The following is a 19,022-nucleotide window of genomic DNA, read 5'->3' as shown; positions in this document are numbered from 1 at the left end:
TCCAGGTGCTGGACGAAAGAATGCGCGCACTTCTGGTAATAAACAGCGTATGACATAGCCTGGAAACATCGATCGAACAACGATCAGCTTGTAATTGGCAAAGATCATGATTCTAAGCAACACATCATGATTGTGTATAGCTTTTCTTTTGGCCCATACTAGACAACATCGAACAGTCGATTATATATGCTTGAATACCAGTATTTTAATGCTCACTGAACTATAAAAGGGATTGATTAATCACTCAATCAAAAATGGAATTACAGAAATATTACTAGTATGAAGGGTCTCGTATGCCGAGACAAATTCACTACGAGAATGTTATGCAGCCGCATGCTTATTGAGAGCTACATGTACCCGATTAGACAGCAAAATCATGACAATTTCATGCCCCTCAAAACTGCGTATCCCTATTCAAAGTTCGAAGGAACTTCACCTGTGAAAAAAAAGAATATATATATATATATTATTATATATATACTGTAAATTTCCACTAAATTTTACTTAGATATTTTGGCTAGCAACTTTCGTTCGGGGTTTTTCTTTTCTTCATTCTCATTTTTATTTCTTTGCTCGTATTAATAAAATACTTCTTGATTTCTTCAACTAAGTCATGAGGGGCATTCGATCCATCGAACTTGCAATAACCTCATTCCTTTGAATTGAGTGAAACCATGTGTTTCGTAAGGGTGCTGTTCGTTATTCCGAAGGTTCGTTATTCCGAAGGTTCGTTAATCCGAAACACGCAAATTCCCTATACTTAGAGGCTCGTTAATCCGAAAATGAAAAAGGGTTCGTTAATCCAAACATTTGTGGCGTTATTCCGAAGATTCGTCAATCCAAAAATGAAATTCGGAGCAACGAACCTTCGGAATAACGAATCTTCGGACTAAAGAGCCTTCGGAATAACGAACCTTCGGAATAACGAGCTGTAATCGTTTCGTACTTCGGCACATCCACGCAAAGCGTGGCGTTTAGCGATCATGCATGTGGCAGACTTTCAGATTATAGTTAGGGGAAAAGAAACTGGAATAATATACTTCGGAAATGGTGATGTTTAAAGTTAAAGCTTGAAAACAATGCATGTCTATGTTTTATAGTATATAAACGATAATTAAAAATACCCAACAAAGTTTTGCATTCGCTCTCACAAAAGCTCGCTTGAGAAGATCAAAGTATCCCCCTCTCCTGAAAGGCAGTTGGAGTTTCCGCACCCCCCCCCCCTTCCGAAGTATTTGGAGATCAGATATTGCGTCCTTGGTATAACATCAGATAATATTGCGTCCTTGATATAACATAAAGCAATCAATGAACGCTGAACATAGGAATCTTTATTCTTAGGGCAAAATACGAATTTTGGAGCTGCTGAGTATGTCCCTACTATATTTCTGCTTACGAGCACATAATTCTGTGAGGAATTCAAAGTTGTATTTGATGAAAATTTGTTTTGAATTACGAACCTTCGGAACAACGAACATCATCCCATTTTGACTGGAAGGGACTGGCATTTGTTTTTACCGTTTGGAATTGCAGATCGGTGTGTAAAGAAAGAGTAAAATATGGCCACCACGTAGTATTTTGCGGAATTCTATCCGGACTCTTTGTGGAGTTTTCCGACAGTTCATTATTCCACAGGGAAAGGTTTGATAAAGGGATGGTACAGTTTTGTTTGAGATGGGACTAGATGTTTTTTTTTCTTTTAGATGAGATCTCTAATGAAATAATAGAGAACACATAATTCTATGAAGAATTCAAAGTTTAGCGATGAAAATTGGTTTTTAAATGGCTGAGATATCAGGGAGGTGGAATAAAGCAGTTCAAGAAAAGTTATAGACCCACTTTGACGATCGTTTGTTTTACACTGTTTTTATATCAGCCATTTCAAAACAGATTTGCTCAAATGAATGTTCAATTCCTCTTAGAATTGTATGTTCTTCAACATTTCATAAAGGTTGCTTGTGAGTATCTTGCTATGAAAAAAAGAAAAAATCACCCAATATATTATACCACTCCTTTAATCGAATTAAGACAAACTTATACAGCAGTGAATAACCTGCGGCGAAGACGGGGGGGTCATCGTTATAAAATGATGATGAGAAGGGGCTGATAAATGACAAGGGGAACACGCAGCCCATTATTTCAAAGAGGATGATCAGGATCAGCAGGCCCGTAGCGGGGGTGGTGTTAGGGTGCGTATACATTATACGCCACCCCCAAAAAATAAATACTGTAAATAAATAAGTAAATATAAAATAAAAGTCTGGAAGGTCCACTTTTTCAAAAAATACCGTAAGACATATTCATAAGCCTCATCTGTATGCACTACTCCAATGTCCACTGTCTCGACCACTCGGTACCCTTCACCTTACCTTCGCACACAAGTGTGGAATAATGAAGTAACCTATATACAAGAAGCAGATTTTTTTTTTCTTCATCATCACAGTTTCGTAAGAAGGGAGAGGAAGAGGAAAAAATGAAAATAACAATGATAAAAGCAATTCCACATATTCAGATTACGATTATATTCCAGTTCGTCTCTTGGTGTATATCGTGTATTCGTGTGTGAATTACGCCTACCGATTGTAGTTCGTTATTCCGAAGGTCCGTTATTCCGAAGGTTCTTTAGTCCGAAGGTTCGTTATTCCGAAGGTTCGATAATCCGAAAAAGTGATAAGGTTTGTTATTCCGAAGGTTCATTAATCCGAAAATGAAGTAAGGTTCGTTAATCAGAAAAGGAAACAAAGCTCGTTATCCCAAATGTTCGCTACGGACCCAATTTCATTTTCGGATAAACGAACATTCAGAACAACGAACCCTATTTCATTTTCGGATTAACGAACCTTCGGAATAACGAACCTTCGTAATACCGCCACAAATGTTCGGATTATAACGAACCCTTTTTCATTTTTGGATTCTGTAGGTATTATAGGGAATTTGTGTGTTTCGGATTAACGAACCTTCTGTCAGCTTTAAACGGGTATGTGCGTGATTCTGTATAGGTGCGTGTTTTCATTTAATTTTCATTCCTTGATATCTCCATTTTTTAATGTTTGTAATGGAGTATACGCTGATGAAAACATTATCAAGTCGCGACTCGACCACTCACCTATCATCTTAACCCATCTCCGCACACACGTACTCTCTAAAAAAATCGAGTGAAAATATTCACTCTTAAAGGAGTGAATACAAAAAGAGTGAATTTAGTGTGAAATTGGAGTGAATTTTGAATGCAAAGTTCATTTTCACTCATTTTGGAGTGACCTCAGGGATCACTCGAAGAATTTGGAGTGATCCCTGAGGTCACTCTAAAACGAGTGAAAATGAACATTTTCACTCAAAATTCACTCGAAATTCACTCGAAATTCACTCTTTTTTGTATTCACTCCTTTAAGGGTGAATATTTTCACTCGATTTTTTTTAGAGAGATTCAAAGAAGCAGATACTTTTTCTTTCATCACAATAATGTCAGGAGTAGATATAAAATTCATCAATTCCACAAATAGAGATTACGATTGTATTCCAGTTTGTGAATCGTGTGTGTTCTTGTGTTTGTAATTATTATGTGTTTGCATGCACCTCAACATAACACCATTTTTTCAACATATACATATGGTTACAATTCGTTATTCCGAAGGTTCGTTCTTCCGAAGGTTCATTAATCCGAAAATGAAATAAGGTTCGTTATTCCGAAGGTTCGTTAATCCGAAAATGAAATAAAAGCTCGTTATTCCGAAGGTTCGTTACGGACCCTATTTCATTTTCGGATCAACGGACCTTCTGAATAACGAACCCTATTTCATTTTTGGATTACCGAACCTCCGAAATAACGCCACAAAATGTTCGGATTAACGAACCTTCGGAATAACGAACAGTACCCTTTTATATATGAACTAACGAACCATCACAAAATCGAACCTTCATTTCGGATTGGCAAACCTTCGGAGAATTTAATAGGCCATATCATTCATCATTTTCGGATTCACGAACCTTTGGAATAAAGCACTTTCAGAGCAACACGCTCTAAAACCACCCTTTTTATTCGGGCATTGGGAGAAAGTTCAGAAAAGAATAATCTTTGAGGTATAAGAAATCAGTTTCATTCTTATTCGACACTATCGATGATTTCTAGGCGTGGTGTTCAATTTCCGACAAAAAAAAAAAAAAAAGAAGAAGAAGGAGGTTCGTTATGCCGATGGTTCGTTATTGCAAATCCGATACACGCAGATTCCCTCTGCCGACTATATAGAAGTTTGTCAATCCGAAAATAATCAACAAGGTTCGTTTATCCCATTGCACTTGTGGCATTATTCCGAAGGTTCGTTTCTCTGGAAATGAAATAAGATTCGTTGATCAGAGAATGAATCACGTCGTACGAAACTTTTTCTGATAAACGAACTTGCAGTATACCGAATCAATTTTCGTTATCAAATGAACGAACCTTCGATCCTTTCTTCCTCTCATTTTTTTATATATTTATTTCTTTTTTATTATCGAACCATCTGGTTATTAGGGATAATCAAGAAAAGACAAAATCCTTGAGGCAAGATAAGTTAACATACATGGTTCGACATAGTTTACTTTTTATCGAGGAGTATTCATATGGCAGTGAGTGATATCTTACAAGGAGGTATGGAAAACGTGGAGATATAATCGTAACAAATAAGTATAGTATCTTTTGGTTTAGAATGGTTGATTTTTTTCAGGCACGGTATACATTATTCCGTTGAAAGGAAATTCTGATGTTTCGTTATTTCGGGTGCATGTACGTCACGATACCGACACCCACGAGTCATATTTACATAATATACAGTCCAGGAGTCATACACTCACGAGTCATACAGCCCTGAGTTCGACATAGATGATGTCCACTGGCGGGGAGGGAAAATACCGAATGTTCCATCCGAAGGGTTTGGAATGCTATTGAGGGAGGTTATAAGTCCCGAGACGAAGTCGAGGAACTTACAGCCTCCCGAAATAGTGTTTCAAACCCTGATGGTGGAATGTTTGGTACATGTTCCCGACAACGAAAGTCATTATCTGTTAGATTAGGCCTATATGGGTTAGTCAAATTATCACACTTTCGTACGCATTACAATTATCGGTCATCTGCTTTAATTTTCACATTGTACGGAATAGGCAAATTTATATCCTATCGATTGCGTGAAAAATATGATCGTACAATCGTTTGGTATCGTTTGTCATTTCTTACGTGAAAATGTTTTCCCATGGGAGAGCATTACAAAAATGTTCTGCCCATGGGCGAACATAACCAATGTGCCTCCATCACGTGACTGTGTTTAGCCAATCAATCAAAACCGGTATTTGAATAACCCATTTAACGTGAGCAAAAAAGGCCTAACGAGACCGACACATTAAATCCCGTGTTGTATATCCATCGAACTCGTGGACTGTTTTTATTTATGTCGAACTCGTGAGCCGTTTTTACTGAGTGTCGAACTCATGAACTTCATTTGCCCAGCGTCGAACTCGTGGGCTCTATGACTCGTGACCTGTATGACTCATGGACCTGTTTTCAATGTCGAACTCGTGGGCTGTATGAGTCGTGGGTGTCGGTCTCGTAGGATGACCCCGTTATTTCGAATCTGAAACACGCAAAATCTCCAGATGTTTGTTAAAGAAAATATAAGGATTCGTTAATACGAATATTACTGTGGCATTATCCCCAGGGTTTGTAAATCTGAGAAAAAGTTTGTTAATCTTAGAACGAACTCTCATGTATAGGTCTGCGTGGTACGAAACTTATGGCCTATTAGTTTCGGGATTGCGGAATCTTCAGAATTACACATTGTGTTTCGCTTTCGAATCAACAAACCTTCAAAATTACTTAACTTTTCTTCTTCTTTTTCCATATTTTGTTAAGCGAACCTTCGGAAAACCGAAACTTTTTTTTCTCTCTTTCATTTTTTTTCTTTATTAAAAAAACAAAACAAAAACAAAAACAAAAAACTTCGGATTGTGAACTGTGAGAAACGAACAGTTACTGTTGTTTTTTCCCTGATCAGTGGTGATAATTGAGGTAAGATATAATTCAGTAGAAAAGAAAATAAGGCACACAAAAAAACAAGTTACTAGTATTTGAATCCTGACATCAATTAATGTTTTTTTTTTTTCTTTTTACCGATAAATGAAAGATCAGACAGATAAGAAATGAGAGGAAAAAGAAAAAATAGCCTGTGATAACGAATCGTATTAAATGTTTGACATCCTTGGTCTTCGCCCTCGGTCTTCGATTTGCTTTCCTTACCTGTCCATCCCGGGTCCCCCAGGCCCCAGACTGCTTATAACCTCCAGGAATGCACCAGTGCGCGCGGTTTCCTTTGTTGAATGCTCTCTATTCTACCGCCCCACCCTTCCCCCAAGTCTGGCACCTTGCCATCGTGGGATTTTTCATGTTTTCCTTCTTGGTCAAGTTGGTGTTCACAACTTTGTCTACGTGACTGCGTTCTGTTTTGTTTCTCCGAATTCGCTGCGTGCTCTACAGACACGTGGTGCACAAACAGTTACTGTGTGGCTGTTTACGAGGGGGGTCACCTATACTCACCTGCAAACAGCTTACGGCGAGCAGAAAACGCCAGTTCTCTGCTGGTGGTTACTTTTACTGCCAAAATATTGGGCTTTGTCACTACGGAATACTATTCACACACAAATTGCATTGGAATATTCAAGTACATTGTATAACTACTCGTACTTCCGATCATAGCGATCTCTCGAGTGTTCGTGTTTCATCGAAAAGTAAGTGTTAGAAAGTTGTTGAAACTGCGTAGCAGCGCTAGACAGTCGTTAGTTTAGGGCTTCCGTATGCTCGATTTTTATGGGTTTATTGATATTGGAGCTCAGGGAAAATGTGGGGGAAAAGGATGACTTCAAAATAATTTGCTTGCCCGATTCGGTCAAGCATTTTTTTTTCCTTGTTCCAAAACGCTTGCCCAACTTTACTACTAGCTTGTTAGTATGAGAAAGTGTGTGATAGATTGCTTCACATGTCATGATCGTACTGTACAAACTCAAAGAAAAAAAAATTACTCGCAATTTTCCTGAAAGTGAGATCGAACAAAAACTTTAAAAAGATAAAATTAGATTAAAAAATGTCATGATCGTGCTGGAGAGAGCCCAAAGAATTTGCTAGATTGTATATTTGTAGTCAGACAAATCACACGCAGTTTTGCTGAGCATGATTTCGAAAGAATTTGACAAAACTTTGTCATGATCGTGCTGTGACAGAGCTCAAAGAATTCGTAAAGTGCAAACAAGTCAAACGCAGTTTTGCTTATGTTGAGATCGAAAGAAAGTGTATAATGTTTATTAATACGATCGTGAGAACTCAAAAATTGAAACGCACCGTTACTATTAAACCCCGCGTGAAACACACGAGCCGTTCAAATACACTACAACATGATACATGTAACGAGTGTATCGTGCATGCATCAAACGTTAGAAAGGTTGTGCCACAGAGATGATCCGATCGACGGGGAAAGGGTGTGCGTGCACCACTTCAGTATCTGCCCGTAGTTGCGTGCACACGAAGAATGAATCATGCCCGTCCTACCGCGGCAGGACGATCAGCGTCCTACCGCGTTCCTCCGCACGATTTTTTTTCCCCTGCCGCTGCGCATAGAAAAAAACGTTCAGCGCGTATTACGCGTTCGGCAAATCGTCCTACCGCAAATTTGCGGGATCCCGCGGTAGAACGCTAGTGAGAATAAATATCCCTTCCCTAAATGCATACGAATCAACTCTGCCCTAAAAATGCAAAAGTGTAGAATTTTTTTTTTTCACACACCTCATCTCGAAGCATCGAGGAGAGGAAGCTCATCATGACGGCATGTTTCCGTGGAAACTTGACGCAGAGTGCGCGGACGGCCGACACCACCACCACCTTGAACTCGTCCGAGATGTCGTTCATAAAGGAGCCGATCTGCTTCATGAGGCGGTCCACGCTGCTCTCGCTGCCTGTCTTCAGCAGTGTGGTGATGGCCAGGGTGGCGATGCTGCGGTTCACATCCGTGATCAGGTTCTCCAGGTCCAGGTTGCAGGCAGTGACTGCAGCTGGGTGGGTCATGGCAACCTGTGAAGGGGTGAGGTATTACCATTAACTCTAGTCAGTCCCACAATATAGCAACTTATTTACAGACAATGCAAATGGCTTCTGGAGGTGATGGTCTTGACAGGGTTAAGGGGACTTCAACATCACAACCTCTGCACTCTACATCAACATCTTCTGCATTTGGATATTTCTCCAGCAATCTTTGTCATGTTCTTGATCAATAGGACAGGGCTACATTCATTTCACAAAATCAGAAGGTCAAGTTTCTAGCATGCTGAATACCAGCACGTCAAAACCTCCAAGCTAACAATGAAAAGCCTTAGCTCTCTTCAGACACACTTCTTGATTACATTTACCTGGTAGTCTAAAAAAATCGGGGGGGGGGGGGGGGAGAGCTTTAACTCATGACTGAAATTATCTGCGTGGTCATTATGAAAATGCTAGTGCTCCCTCAATGTATCACTTTTTCTGCATGAGCAAGGTAGTTTTCAGATTGCCTAAATATGACAGAAATTATCAAATATGGCAAATATCAATTAATATTTTAATATGTCCATGACATGAATTGCCATTTACAGCTTTAGAGAGCTAACATCTATGCAAAAAGAAAACAAATACATACAAACATTTCACAAATGAAAGCAAATATGTAGAGGAAATACCAGTATAATGTCAGTACAGCATGCTTTGATGAATAATTCTGATCTACACACAAACATCATCGATGCCATGCTTCCAGTCTCCCTTTTTTTTTCTTTTTTTCTTTTCTTTTCTTTGTCTGTTGGGTGTCTGCCTAGACAGATGTTTCCTGAAATTTAACACCAATACCTCTCTATGACCATATGGCATGTCACACACTTACTAGGGCCACCACTCAATCTCACATCAACAGACAAGCTCACGACACAGCTCAGGTTCCATACCTTGTTCAGAGTCTTGGTGGCGGCGAAGCGGAGAGTGGGCTTTGGGGAACTCAAGAAGAGCTGAAGGACCGACACGGCTGGGTTCAGCTCTCTGGAGGTGGTGTTCTTCATGTTGACGATAGCATGGGCAGCCTCATAGATCACCATCTGTATATGAACACCAAGAATGAGTAACTATGATACTTGTACAAAAATAAAGAAAAAAGAATAAAAAAAGGAAGAGGACACTCAAATCATTCTTCTAGAGAATAACTAGCACAAAATATAATTGTCAATGGTAATCTGCAGAACAGAGTTTCAACTATACTATTATTATCTTAACTGAGGTGGCACGTCATACAACTGTATATCATGTTTATTTGATTCTTGTTAGAGTTTAGCAGTTTCTGATCACTCTATTGCTTCTATATTCTTTTACGTCAAGATATCTACACAGCTTGTCAACTCTTTATTGACATTGTTATGTTTATAACCTGATATTTCAAGGGCGATGTGCTGGATCACTTGCTTTAAAATGTCTCAGAAAACACAAAACACATCTCTATGATAAAATACTCAAGATTATATGATACAATAAGTTGAATGGAATTACTGTACCTCACTCTTGTGTCTCAAACAGTTCTCGATGAAGTCAAAGAGTGGACTGTCATGTCTGAAACAAATAGCATACTAGTATTAAAATGAGTGTTTTTTAAAAAAAAGGCAAGAAGCTGATTTCTAAAATCTCTTGCTATTTTTTATCATATTTTGAATAAATATATACACTCAACAAATACAACGCAAACATGAAAGGGATGGTACAGTATTGGTGGAGATGAGAATTGGGATTTGAACTTTTTGCGAGATACCACGAAAACACTTATGAAATAGTACAGAGCATACCAGTTTAAGAGGAATTCAACATTTTTATGATGAAAATCAGGTTTGGAATGACTGAAACATCCAAAAACAAAGTAAAACAAAGTGGTTGTAATAAAAGGTGGGTCCCACACTTTATTAGAATCGCTCTGTTTTGGATATCTCAGCCATTTCAAAACCAATTTTCATCAAATAAATGTTGAATTCCTCATGGAATTACATGCTCTTTCATATTTCATAAGAGGTTTCTCATTATCTCACCAAAAAATGTTAGAAACCTGAAATTAGGTCTCAACCAAACTATACGATCCCTACATCATAGATAAATCAAATGTGGCCATTGCTTAGGGGCTATATGAGAAACAGTTCTGAAGCATATCAATGTCCATGTTTTAAAACAAAAACAAAAAAAGTCCCAGAAATCAAATTTTGGTATGTTTGTATTTCATTATGTTTTTTCATCATCATTATCATTAGCATTTCATCAGCATTTACAAGAAAGAATAACAAATAAATAAATACAAACAAACAAACAAACAAACTATTATTTCATTTGGTTCCAATGATCATAAATCATTTCTTGTTTTTGGTTACAGAATGATATAAAAACACCAAAATGCTATATCTCTCCCTTATCATTAAACTGGCAATACATTTTTGAGCACAAAAACTAGTGTTTCTGTCCCACAGTTGATATTTTTGAAAGTTTTGTGCCGATCAAATGTATTTAACCAGTTTCATTAATCTTTCCTAAATACAGGATGTGCGGCAAAAATGAGGGAGGCCAAGTTAATGAGGACAACACAATAATTTCTGCCACAAAACCCTCCCAGAGTTTGATAAGTCGAATAAAGTTTACACCCTGAATAGTATATAGTACTTACCCGGAGTCTTCATCCTCGATCAACTTGGCTGCGATGCGAATCTGAAAGGTGACGACAAGTGATTGAATTGCATCAACATGTCATGTAATGACCACTCATCTTCTTTCTAATCTTCAATTTGACTCGCTATGGTGATTACTCCATTCAGAGCTATCTCCCAGTGAAAGCAATAACAATATACTCATGTTTAGGAAAGAAATTGTAGCCAAATTTAAACAGTTGCTGTATCAATTAAAATGCAGTGTTCTAAAGCAGTAGTTGAGTACAACGTTTTCTACATCCATTGATTTGTCTAAAAAAATCCATGCACCTGAGTTTGTGACGGGTACATTTATCAGCTGCTAATAAAAATACATCTTTATCCCTCACCATTCCTTTGGGTTCAATGCAAGTTCAATACTTCTAAAATCATTGCTCTATGACAGTAACATTTTCATCTTTCAACGTTGCGACTTTAAACGCATCATACAGAGCTGCCAACAAAATAAAAACATACTAATGGCACTGAAATGTATCCTCGGAAACTATATTGGTTCACATAATGGGAAATGGTATACACAAAACTATGAAAATTTCAGAAAAATCATATTTTTCACTCAAAGAATATGTACAGTCCTTTTCGATGGAGAAAATAAAATAAATCAGACATAACATCCTTGTTAGAAGTTTTAAACATACAACAGAATCAGTTATTCCCTACAAAGTCATAAGGACATATTGTAGTTTCTGTATAATACCTATAAAATTCATCTGTATGGTATTTAGGTATCAAGAAAAAAAAGTACTTCAGAAGGATCTACAGCCAAGAAGTGTAATGTCTTCAGCTTCACAGTTAGACAAAAGACGGAAAACATGACAGCTTCTTTTTTTCAAGATTCTACATGTAATACGTCACTGTAATAATGACATATTCCCTGGATACATCTCAATAATACAGTGTACTTTTCTTCAGTGCATACCGAAATCATTGACATCAGGAACCAAACATGAATGCACTTAAAGGGGAAGGCTAGTAACTGATCAGTGGGAATCAGTGGAAATGCTGGGAGATGATTGTTCCAATCCTTATGGGATTCATTCAAGAGTTCATTGTATATCTATTGTTGTGTGAAAATGATTTGCTTCAGAACGGTCTCATATTCAAGTAATGTGCAGATTAATGCTCCGTCACTGACCAGGGACGCTAACCTGGAAGCATTAAACTGCACATTACTTGAATATGAGACCATTCTGAAGCAAATCATTTTCACACAACAATAGATATACAATGAACTCTTGAATGAATCCCATAAGGATTGGAACAATCATCTCCCAGCATTTCCATTGATTCCCACTGATCAGTTACTAGCCTTCCCCTTTAACTCTTTATGGCGGAAACCCCCTGTTTGCCACATTATTCTGAGACACCAATGTCGTCATGCTTTACGAAAACATTCTGTTTTTCAAGTCTATGTAACTTCTATATAGACTTCTGTTAAGCTGGACATGTAGTGAGCAAAGTTGTAGAGAAAATGTTAAGCTTTGCTTTGATGAAAATTGTATGACATATTGATGGTTGTTTTTCTTTGAAATGACGGGTAGCTACATTACTGTTAAGGCATGACTTTTGCACACAAAACAGTGCCAGAAACTTAGAATTTACATGCAAATTTAATAGGGAACACCTCTTAAAGTCATTCACCACATAAAATTCAAGCTATATGTCAGACGAATGGAAGCGCCAGAAAAGCTTCCATTGTACTGTGGCATTGGGCGACTTATTGATCGGGTTGATCGGGTTGGGCGGGTTTGTGGGTTTGAGCAAAATATGCAAAGTTGGCACGCCATCAACTGAGTCTGACGTGCGAACGTGGCACATAAAGAGTTAAGCATGCCAACGACATTTGGATTTTATAGAAGAGGTCCCATATATGATGTCAAATTAGAAACTATTTTACTTCTTCACGTCCTTGCACACTAAAAGAAGGATGATATGTATCATACCAGTAGGCAGGTGGCATAGGGGGACTTCAGGCCACCACGGGTGTACTTGCTGACCATCTTGGAGGCAGCCAGTCGGTCATGCTTGCGCAAGTGGTAGAGGAGGCCCAGGGCATGGTACTGGACCATGATGTTGTCGCTGGACGCAGCCTCCTGAACCTCGTTGACCCAGCGCTTGACCACATCTGGACTATGCTTCAGCAGATGCTGCAGGGAAGAAAGAGGGTGAATGGTATCTATAATAGCTACGTGTAGGGGTGAAAGGATGCTTTCCCAATGACTAATAAGTGCAAATGGTATTGAAGCTTGGTATGGCATCAATATAATTGTAAGTCCATGGTTTAGTCTTAATGCTTGCCATCTAACTTTGGCAACAGAAAAAAAAAATGAGCATTACTTACTGTAGTCAGACCAAATTGTGTAACAATATACACAGACACACACACAAAGCATACGTTATGTACAACATGAATTATGTACAACATGAATTATGTGCAATTATTATCATCAGTTGCATTAAACCACAAATTACAATTATCTTCTGTACATTTTGTTGACTTTGTTACTTTCAGAACTTTTCATACAAAGCAAAATCAAACACTCCACACATACTATGCTACGACTACAGTTCACTGGGCACTGACTGATTGGACCACTTACCAGTGAGGAGCACAGGGCTGCACTGGACACACTGGACACTTTGTCCACAATGGCCTGCTTCATGTAGCGCTCAATTCCCTGAAGCATGGAGCTCTGTGGATAGCAAACACATATGGAAAGCATAATCTATAAGCATCCTTTATACAAACAAAAGAGAGAATAAAGGGCTTTTTACACTTGTGTTTCTTAACCCCGGACTTTCTCTGACCCAGGACTATCGTTAGTCCCGTACCAATTTTTTCAGCTTTTTACACTCGCCAATTAGTCCCGTACTATCTCTTGTCCGGGGCTAAGGAGAAAACTGACCTTTTTACACTCGTATTTCTTAGCCCCGGACTTTCCAAACCACATGAATATTCATAATTACGCTGTGTACTGTACACGTACACGCACGCACCGGCAGCACTTGATTACCTCGTTTCTGATTGGTCAGTGAGGGTCGGACTTCGTCTCCGTCGCTTAGCCCAGGATTATTTTTTTGTTCTGTTTACACTCACTTGCTTGGCACCGCAATTGCGGTGCTAACCCCTGCTATTTTGCAGGGCCAGATAGTACCGTACTATCGGTGGGGCTAGCCCACTTTGGCAAAAACGAGTGTAAACAGAAAGTGGGCTAAGGATAGTCCCGTACCAACGGTGGGGCTAAGGCCCCCCCTTAGCCCCACCGTTGGTCCGGGGCTAAGCAAAAATTTACAAGTGTAAAAAGCCCTTAAGAGACTTTGGGCTGCTTTTCTTTTCCACTGCATATTTTGCTGAAGAGTGATATGAGCATGATAGTAAAAATGAAAATGATAACAGTGATACAGAGATTATCGTCATAGAGCTACAACTGGTGATATTAATATTCATGCTTCTCTAAGCATCGATGGCTGTAAATACTTCTTAAATTGCAAAAAGAACAACAACAAAACCCAGATTGTATACTAGTACTGTAGTAATATATGTTATTACTGCAGATCAAACAGATGAATTAAGAGACAACTACCAATATGTTCATGATGGATGTGAGAACACCCATGCACAACACAGACTTATTTTGTTATTAGAAAACAAGTTTCTAGATAGGAGGGGTGAGTCATTCACAAATTGACTTCAATTTTATCCAGCGCTACGGAATCAGACTTTGGAAATCAGACTTTCCATGTGTAAAAAGAGGCAAATACACACTATGTATAAACCTATATATGAACCAATTCCTATATAATTTTCTTTAAAATTAAATCTGTAGAATTACACATGGAAGTAAATGTCTCTTCAGCAAAACCTTGCATCATTGGTCTCACATCACAGCATGCAGCTGGCTTGTTTGAATACATGACATGAGGCAATGGCCATATTCCATGGAAAATAAACTGAATCTTAAGAAAGATATAGAATGCACTGATTCATTGAATTCATCCATCAATCATGAGACAGACAGCTTGCATTATCAATCGCTTCACCTCCTATCAAAATACCATTCTCAACACCTGTCTAGCTGCCCTCCCTCTGCCAAGCCAGACAGCACTAAGATGCTGAGAACCGCTAAGAACAAGGACTCACATCGGTTATCTTGCAGAGGGCCCTGATGGCAGCTGCCCTGTAGAGGTCCTCCTTCCCGGTCATGTCCTTGGTCAAGCTGCTGGTCACAATGATGACATCTTCGGCCAAGTTGGCCATCTCCTTGATGACCAGGTAGACCATGCGCCGCAGCATGACCTGTACAGAGAAAACAAAATATCAACAGTGTTTTGAGGATGCCCCTGCCTGAAAAGCTATTTTGTTTCACCTTCAGACAATGAATATCAATATATGAAAGTATGTGAACAATGATAAAATCATTGCTAAAATAAACAAATTAAAACGGGACAAATAAACATTCACGTAGCAGACACAAATCATATTTCCTATAGAGTAAGATAAATCATTCAATTACAATCAAGTGATCAAATACAGGAATTTTCTTTCACTTGTGTTTTCACATTTTTTTCTATTTTTATCTTTTACCCCCCCCCCCCCCCCCCCAAAAAAAAAGAAAAAAAAGAAAAAGAAAAAAAAAAAGAAATTACCCCACATATTTCTTTTGCACCTTGGTAATGAGACAAGATGCAACATTCATGTAAGTTTTCTCCTGTTAAACTTTCAGTGGCAAAATACTCCTGTCTTATGCATCATAAATAAACACAGCTGATCTGACTGCAGAGTAAGGACAGTACAGGAATCTTTGGCTAAAGATCACACACCAAGCATACTCACATCATTGGATTGGAACAGCTTTGTCATAGCAAAGAAGGTCTCTGTGGCCTCCATAGTTCCAATAGGCTCTCCCTGAATTGATGGAAAAAAACAAACAGACAGTACTCTGATTGAAGGCTCTCTCACACACTATTTAGCATGCAAACATGGTATGATAAATAGAAGAGATTTGACCTCATATCTGACATCATACATGACAATATCATTATGTGTAAGTAATGAGACATCCAATGCAAAACTGACAGATTTTTTCGCAGAAATGAAAAGAAAGGATGAAGATTGCTGCAAAACAGTCGGTTAAATGTTTGATAAATCTTCATTTTCTGACCTTTAACAGTATTGTAAAGCACTCTGAAGATTTGGAATTCTTTATTGGTCTTTTGCTATTTATATGACATATATATATATGGCAATATTGATTTTAGTTTCAAATCCTTGTACATTTTCAAGTGTAAAGGCTTAACTAAAGGACAGACATACATTTATGTGCAAATAAATAAGATTGAGCATCAATAGTATTTATAATTTTTTTTTTAAAGAAACACTGCCGACCATTGCTACATATTTTATGATCTTAGGTTGTGAAGCATGGTAGAAAATAATGTTTGTTTGATTTTTGCTTATTTGACTATACATTGAGTTGATTTACGTACCACATGCTATTGTAATACACTGGCACCCCTCTAGTACCCTTTGTGAATGTACATGTACTTGTAAATACTGTATATATTTCATTTGTTGTTGTTTTTTTGTGTAAGTCACCTATTGTTTGTTTTTATCTGAAAGTTTATGTATGTATTGCATTATTGTATGCAGGGCTTCCTTGAAAAGCAGGTCTGCACGTCTGCTGGCTGTCAGCAGAACTGAATGAAATGTCCCTGTTAAAAAGATGTTGTGAATAAAGAATAAAGAATAAGTAATTGAAAGTTTGGGCATGAATTCTGACCAGTCTCACACTCAGGTATGCATGACTGCAAAGCAAACTTACCTGGATGATGATGTACATGATCTTGGTGAGAATGTGACAGCATTTCCGAGGGTTGATTGGCGTAGCATTGAATGTTCGAGCCTGATAGCAAAGTGATGCGAATTGCATGTGAGTACAATGTAGTTCTTTCTGTGCTGAGATGCTAGCACACTTACATACCTTTATTGCTTCATTAAATGTGTAACGCTTGATATACACACAGAAAAGATTCAACAAAAATAATTCTAACTACAATATCTGTCATTTATATTCAATCACACATATATGGTTTCCAAACAATCCATCAATATGATAAATATGAAATACATGAAAGAATGATGGTCATGGCAGTGCAGTGAGCAATCACTTCACCTTCAAGAAAATTGTCCTGAACAGTTTTGACCATGGACATGTACACAGTTTTAGTGAATAAAGAAGAGTATTCCCATATCCCTCTCATGCAACTGATGACTACCGGTACCAAAAGTATTCCACCAATTTTGCACAAATCACACAACAAGCAAATTATGCATGTAATAACAATGTCACTGTATGGATACATACAGCCAGCTCCTTTCACAATCATAAGTACATGTTTTAAATATCTTAGTCTGGTGCTACCTGGAACTTCAATATAGACTTGTATAAGCATGACTTTTGGATATTGGTTAAAATCAAAATTATGGATGCATAGTTTTCATACTTACTTCCTGGAGTACCGCACTCCTATCCAAATTTTGGAATGGGTTGGATCCTGTTTGACAAAAACAAAAAAAGAAATAAAGACATATGAACATGGTCACACAGACAGATAATCGTCTCGATTGTGGAACTTAAACATAATTTTGCGTGTTACTAAATCAAATTATCTGACTATCGGCACCCGTGCGTGCTCAAGGTCGCTCTGAAAATCTCACAGCTTGTGCGCTGTCCGCGCTGGATGCGGCGGGATGATTGAAGGCAAAGCGCCCAAAGTCTGTGGACATCAGAATTCACAAAGAAGTGAACCTGTATAACACCTAGGTGACCTACAATTAAAGTGATCAGTTTGCTGACAAATTCGAGTACCCACCTTCTCGATCGGTGTGGAATAGTAATTTGAAATACACATGTGCACAAGATCAGGTTAGTTCTGATTTTATTTTTCTTGTTACGAATCTTTGTAATATTATGTCAGACTTCAGCTTCTGTATATGGGACTGATTCATGCATGGAGAGGCGAGAGCCAGAGAAAAAAGCATCGAAAATATTTAGTCGGATCAGGCCACAAGGTGCGGCAGCCTTACATTGAGCAAACCCGCTGGTGCCCGTGTTTCGATGGGTCGCTGTGCATCAGTTGATTAAAAATTGTTTTTTGTAAAAAAGAACAGAGAGAATTTTTCCTTCTTTTCATCATCCATCATGGATAGTGGACATGTGTGTCTGTGTGTAACAAAAAATCACAGTGCAAAGTTGCGACAATCTATTTGTCAGATGTGAGATGAATGAAAAGTGAACTGGGAGTCTCATGAGTCTCTCTCCCCCGGGCCTCGGAGCCTCAATGACTGAATGAGGTCATGAGGCCCAGTCGAAGTTACAGTAGCGAAGACGAGAGGATTAATACCACACATTTTTGAATACATGGGACCATTTGTAATACATGCACATACACCTGTCCTTTCGAACAAAAAGACATAATTTCTCATCTATGCACAATTTATGAAAACAAAGTTAATCAACCCTTACCATCTTCTTCGTCTTTTTTGTCGCGTCTCAACATTATTACTGAAGGTGTGGTTGACAATATTAGCTTCTTCGACAGAATTTAACGCTGTCTTTAGCCTTCCTCCCCTCGGGAAATTCAGTGCAGGAATCCACGTCACTCCTTTTACGCGACGCTCGTTCGTCGCGCGACCCCCCATATGCATAATGACCCATGGCAGGCATAGCGGCTTTACAATGAAGAATCTCTACGTGTCATGTTGCATTGGTTTACACGTACATGATTGTGCATTATACGCACGCAACACGCGCACATGTACTAGTACAGTGCAGTATGCTTTTGATGTATGACGTTTATTTCACTCAACAACCCATACTCTGGGTATCGGAGTCCAATGTAAAAACATTACATTATTAATTCAACGATACCGAATTGCAAATAACTTTGAAAAGTGTACAAAACAACTGTAACAAAGTAAATAAGAATGAAATACGATTGATCAAAATAAATGTACAGAAATATACAATATACTAAGTAAACACGATATATGGTGAAAAAAAAAACAAAGTAAGGGAAATATGACGAGAGAGAGAGAGAGAGAGAGAGAGGGAGAGAGAGAGAGAGAGATGGGGAGGGAAATGGAGGTGACGAGGGAGAGTGAGAAACACACAAAACTGGTGAATTAACCAAAGAAATAACCAAAGAAATAACCAAAGAGAAGACAACATCATTCTGTTTTATTTATGTAC

At 38.3% G+C, this 19,022-nt stretch overlaps 1 protein-coding gene across 1 annotated transcript in view; it reads right to left on the bottom strand.

Moving 5' to 3' along the window:
* LOC139724010 (coatomer subunit gamma-2-like) overlaps nt 1–18,429 on the bottom strand; it is a 30,334-nt gene extending 11,905 nt beyond the window's left edge. Inside the window, exons 1-11 of the mRNA XM_071635209.1 lie at nt 18,297–18,429; nt 17,279–17,325; nt 16,593–16,673; nt 15,605–15,676; nt 14,912–15,067; nt 13,371–13,463; nt 12,714–12,917; nt 10,731–10,771; nt 9,586–9,640; nt 8,989–9,135; nt 7,802–8,086 (exon numbers count right to left, since the gene is read on the bottom strand). Coding sequence (XP_071491310.1) covers nt 7,802–8,086; nt 8,989–9,135; nt 9,586–9,640; nt 10,731–10,771; nt 12,714–12,917; nt 13,371–13,463; nt 14,912–15,067; nt 15,605–15,676; nt 16,593–16,673; nt 17,279–17,325; nt 18,297–18,330 — 1,215 coding nt within the window. The 5' untranslated portion in view covers nt 18,331–18,429. The remainder of the gene's footprint in view (nt 1–7,801; nt 8,087–8,988; nt 9,136–9,585; nt 9,641–10,730; nt 10,772–12,713; nt 12,918–13,370; nt 13,464–14,911; nt 15,068–15,604; nt 15,677–16,592; nt 16,674–17,278; nt 17,326–18,296) is intronic.
* Between the last annotated feature and the right edge of the window lie 593 nt (nt 18,430–19,022).

This window comes from Diadema antillarum, unplaced genomic scaffold, assembly GCF_040938485.1.
Source record: "Diadema antillarum isolate AM-2024a unplaced genomic scaffold, OU_Dant_1.0 scf00000205, whole genome shotgun sequence".
Classification (NCBI taxonomy): Eukaryota; Metazoa; Echinodermata; class Echinoidea; order Diadematoida; family Diadematidae; genus Diadema; species Diadema antillarum.
Note: the sequence above shows the minus strand (reverse complement) of the source record. Positions and strands in the feature narration are given on the sequence as shown.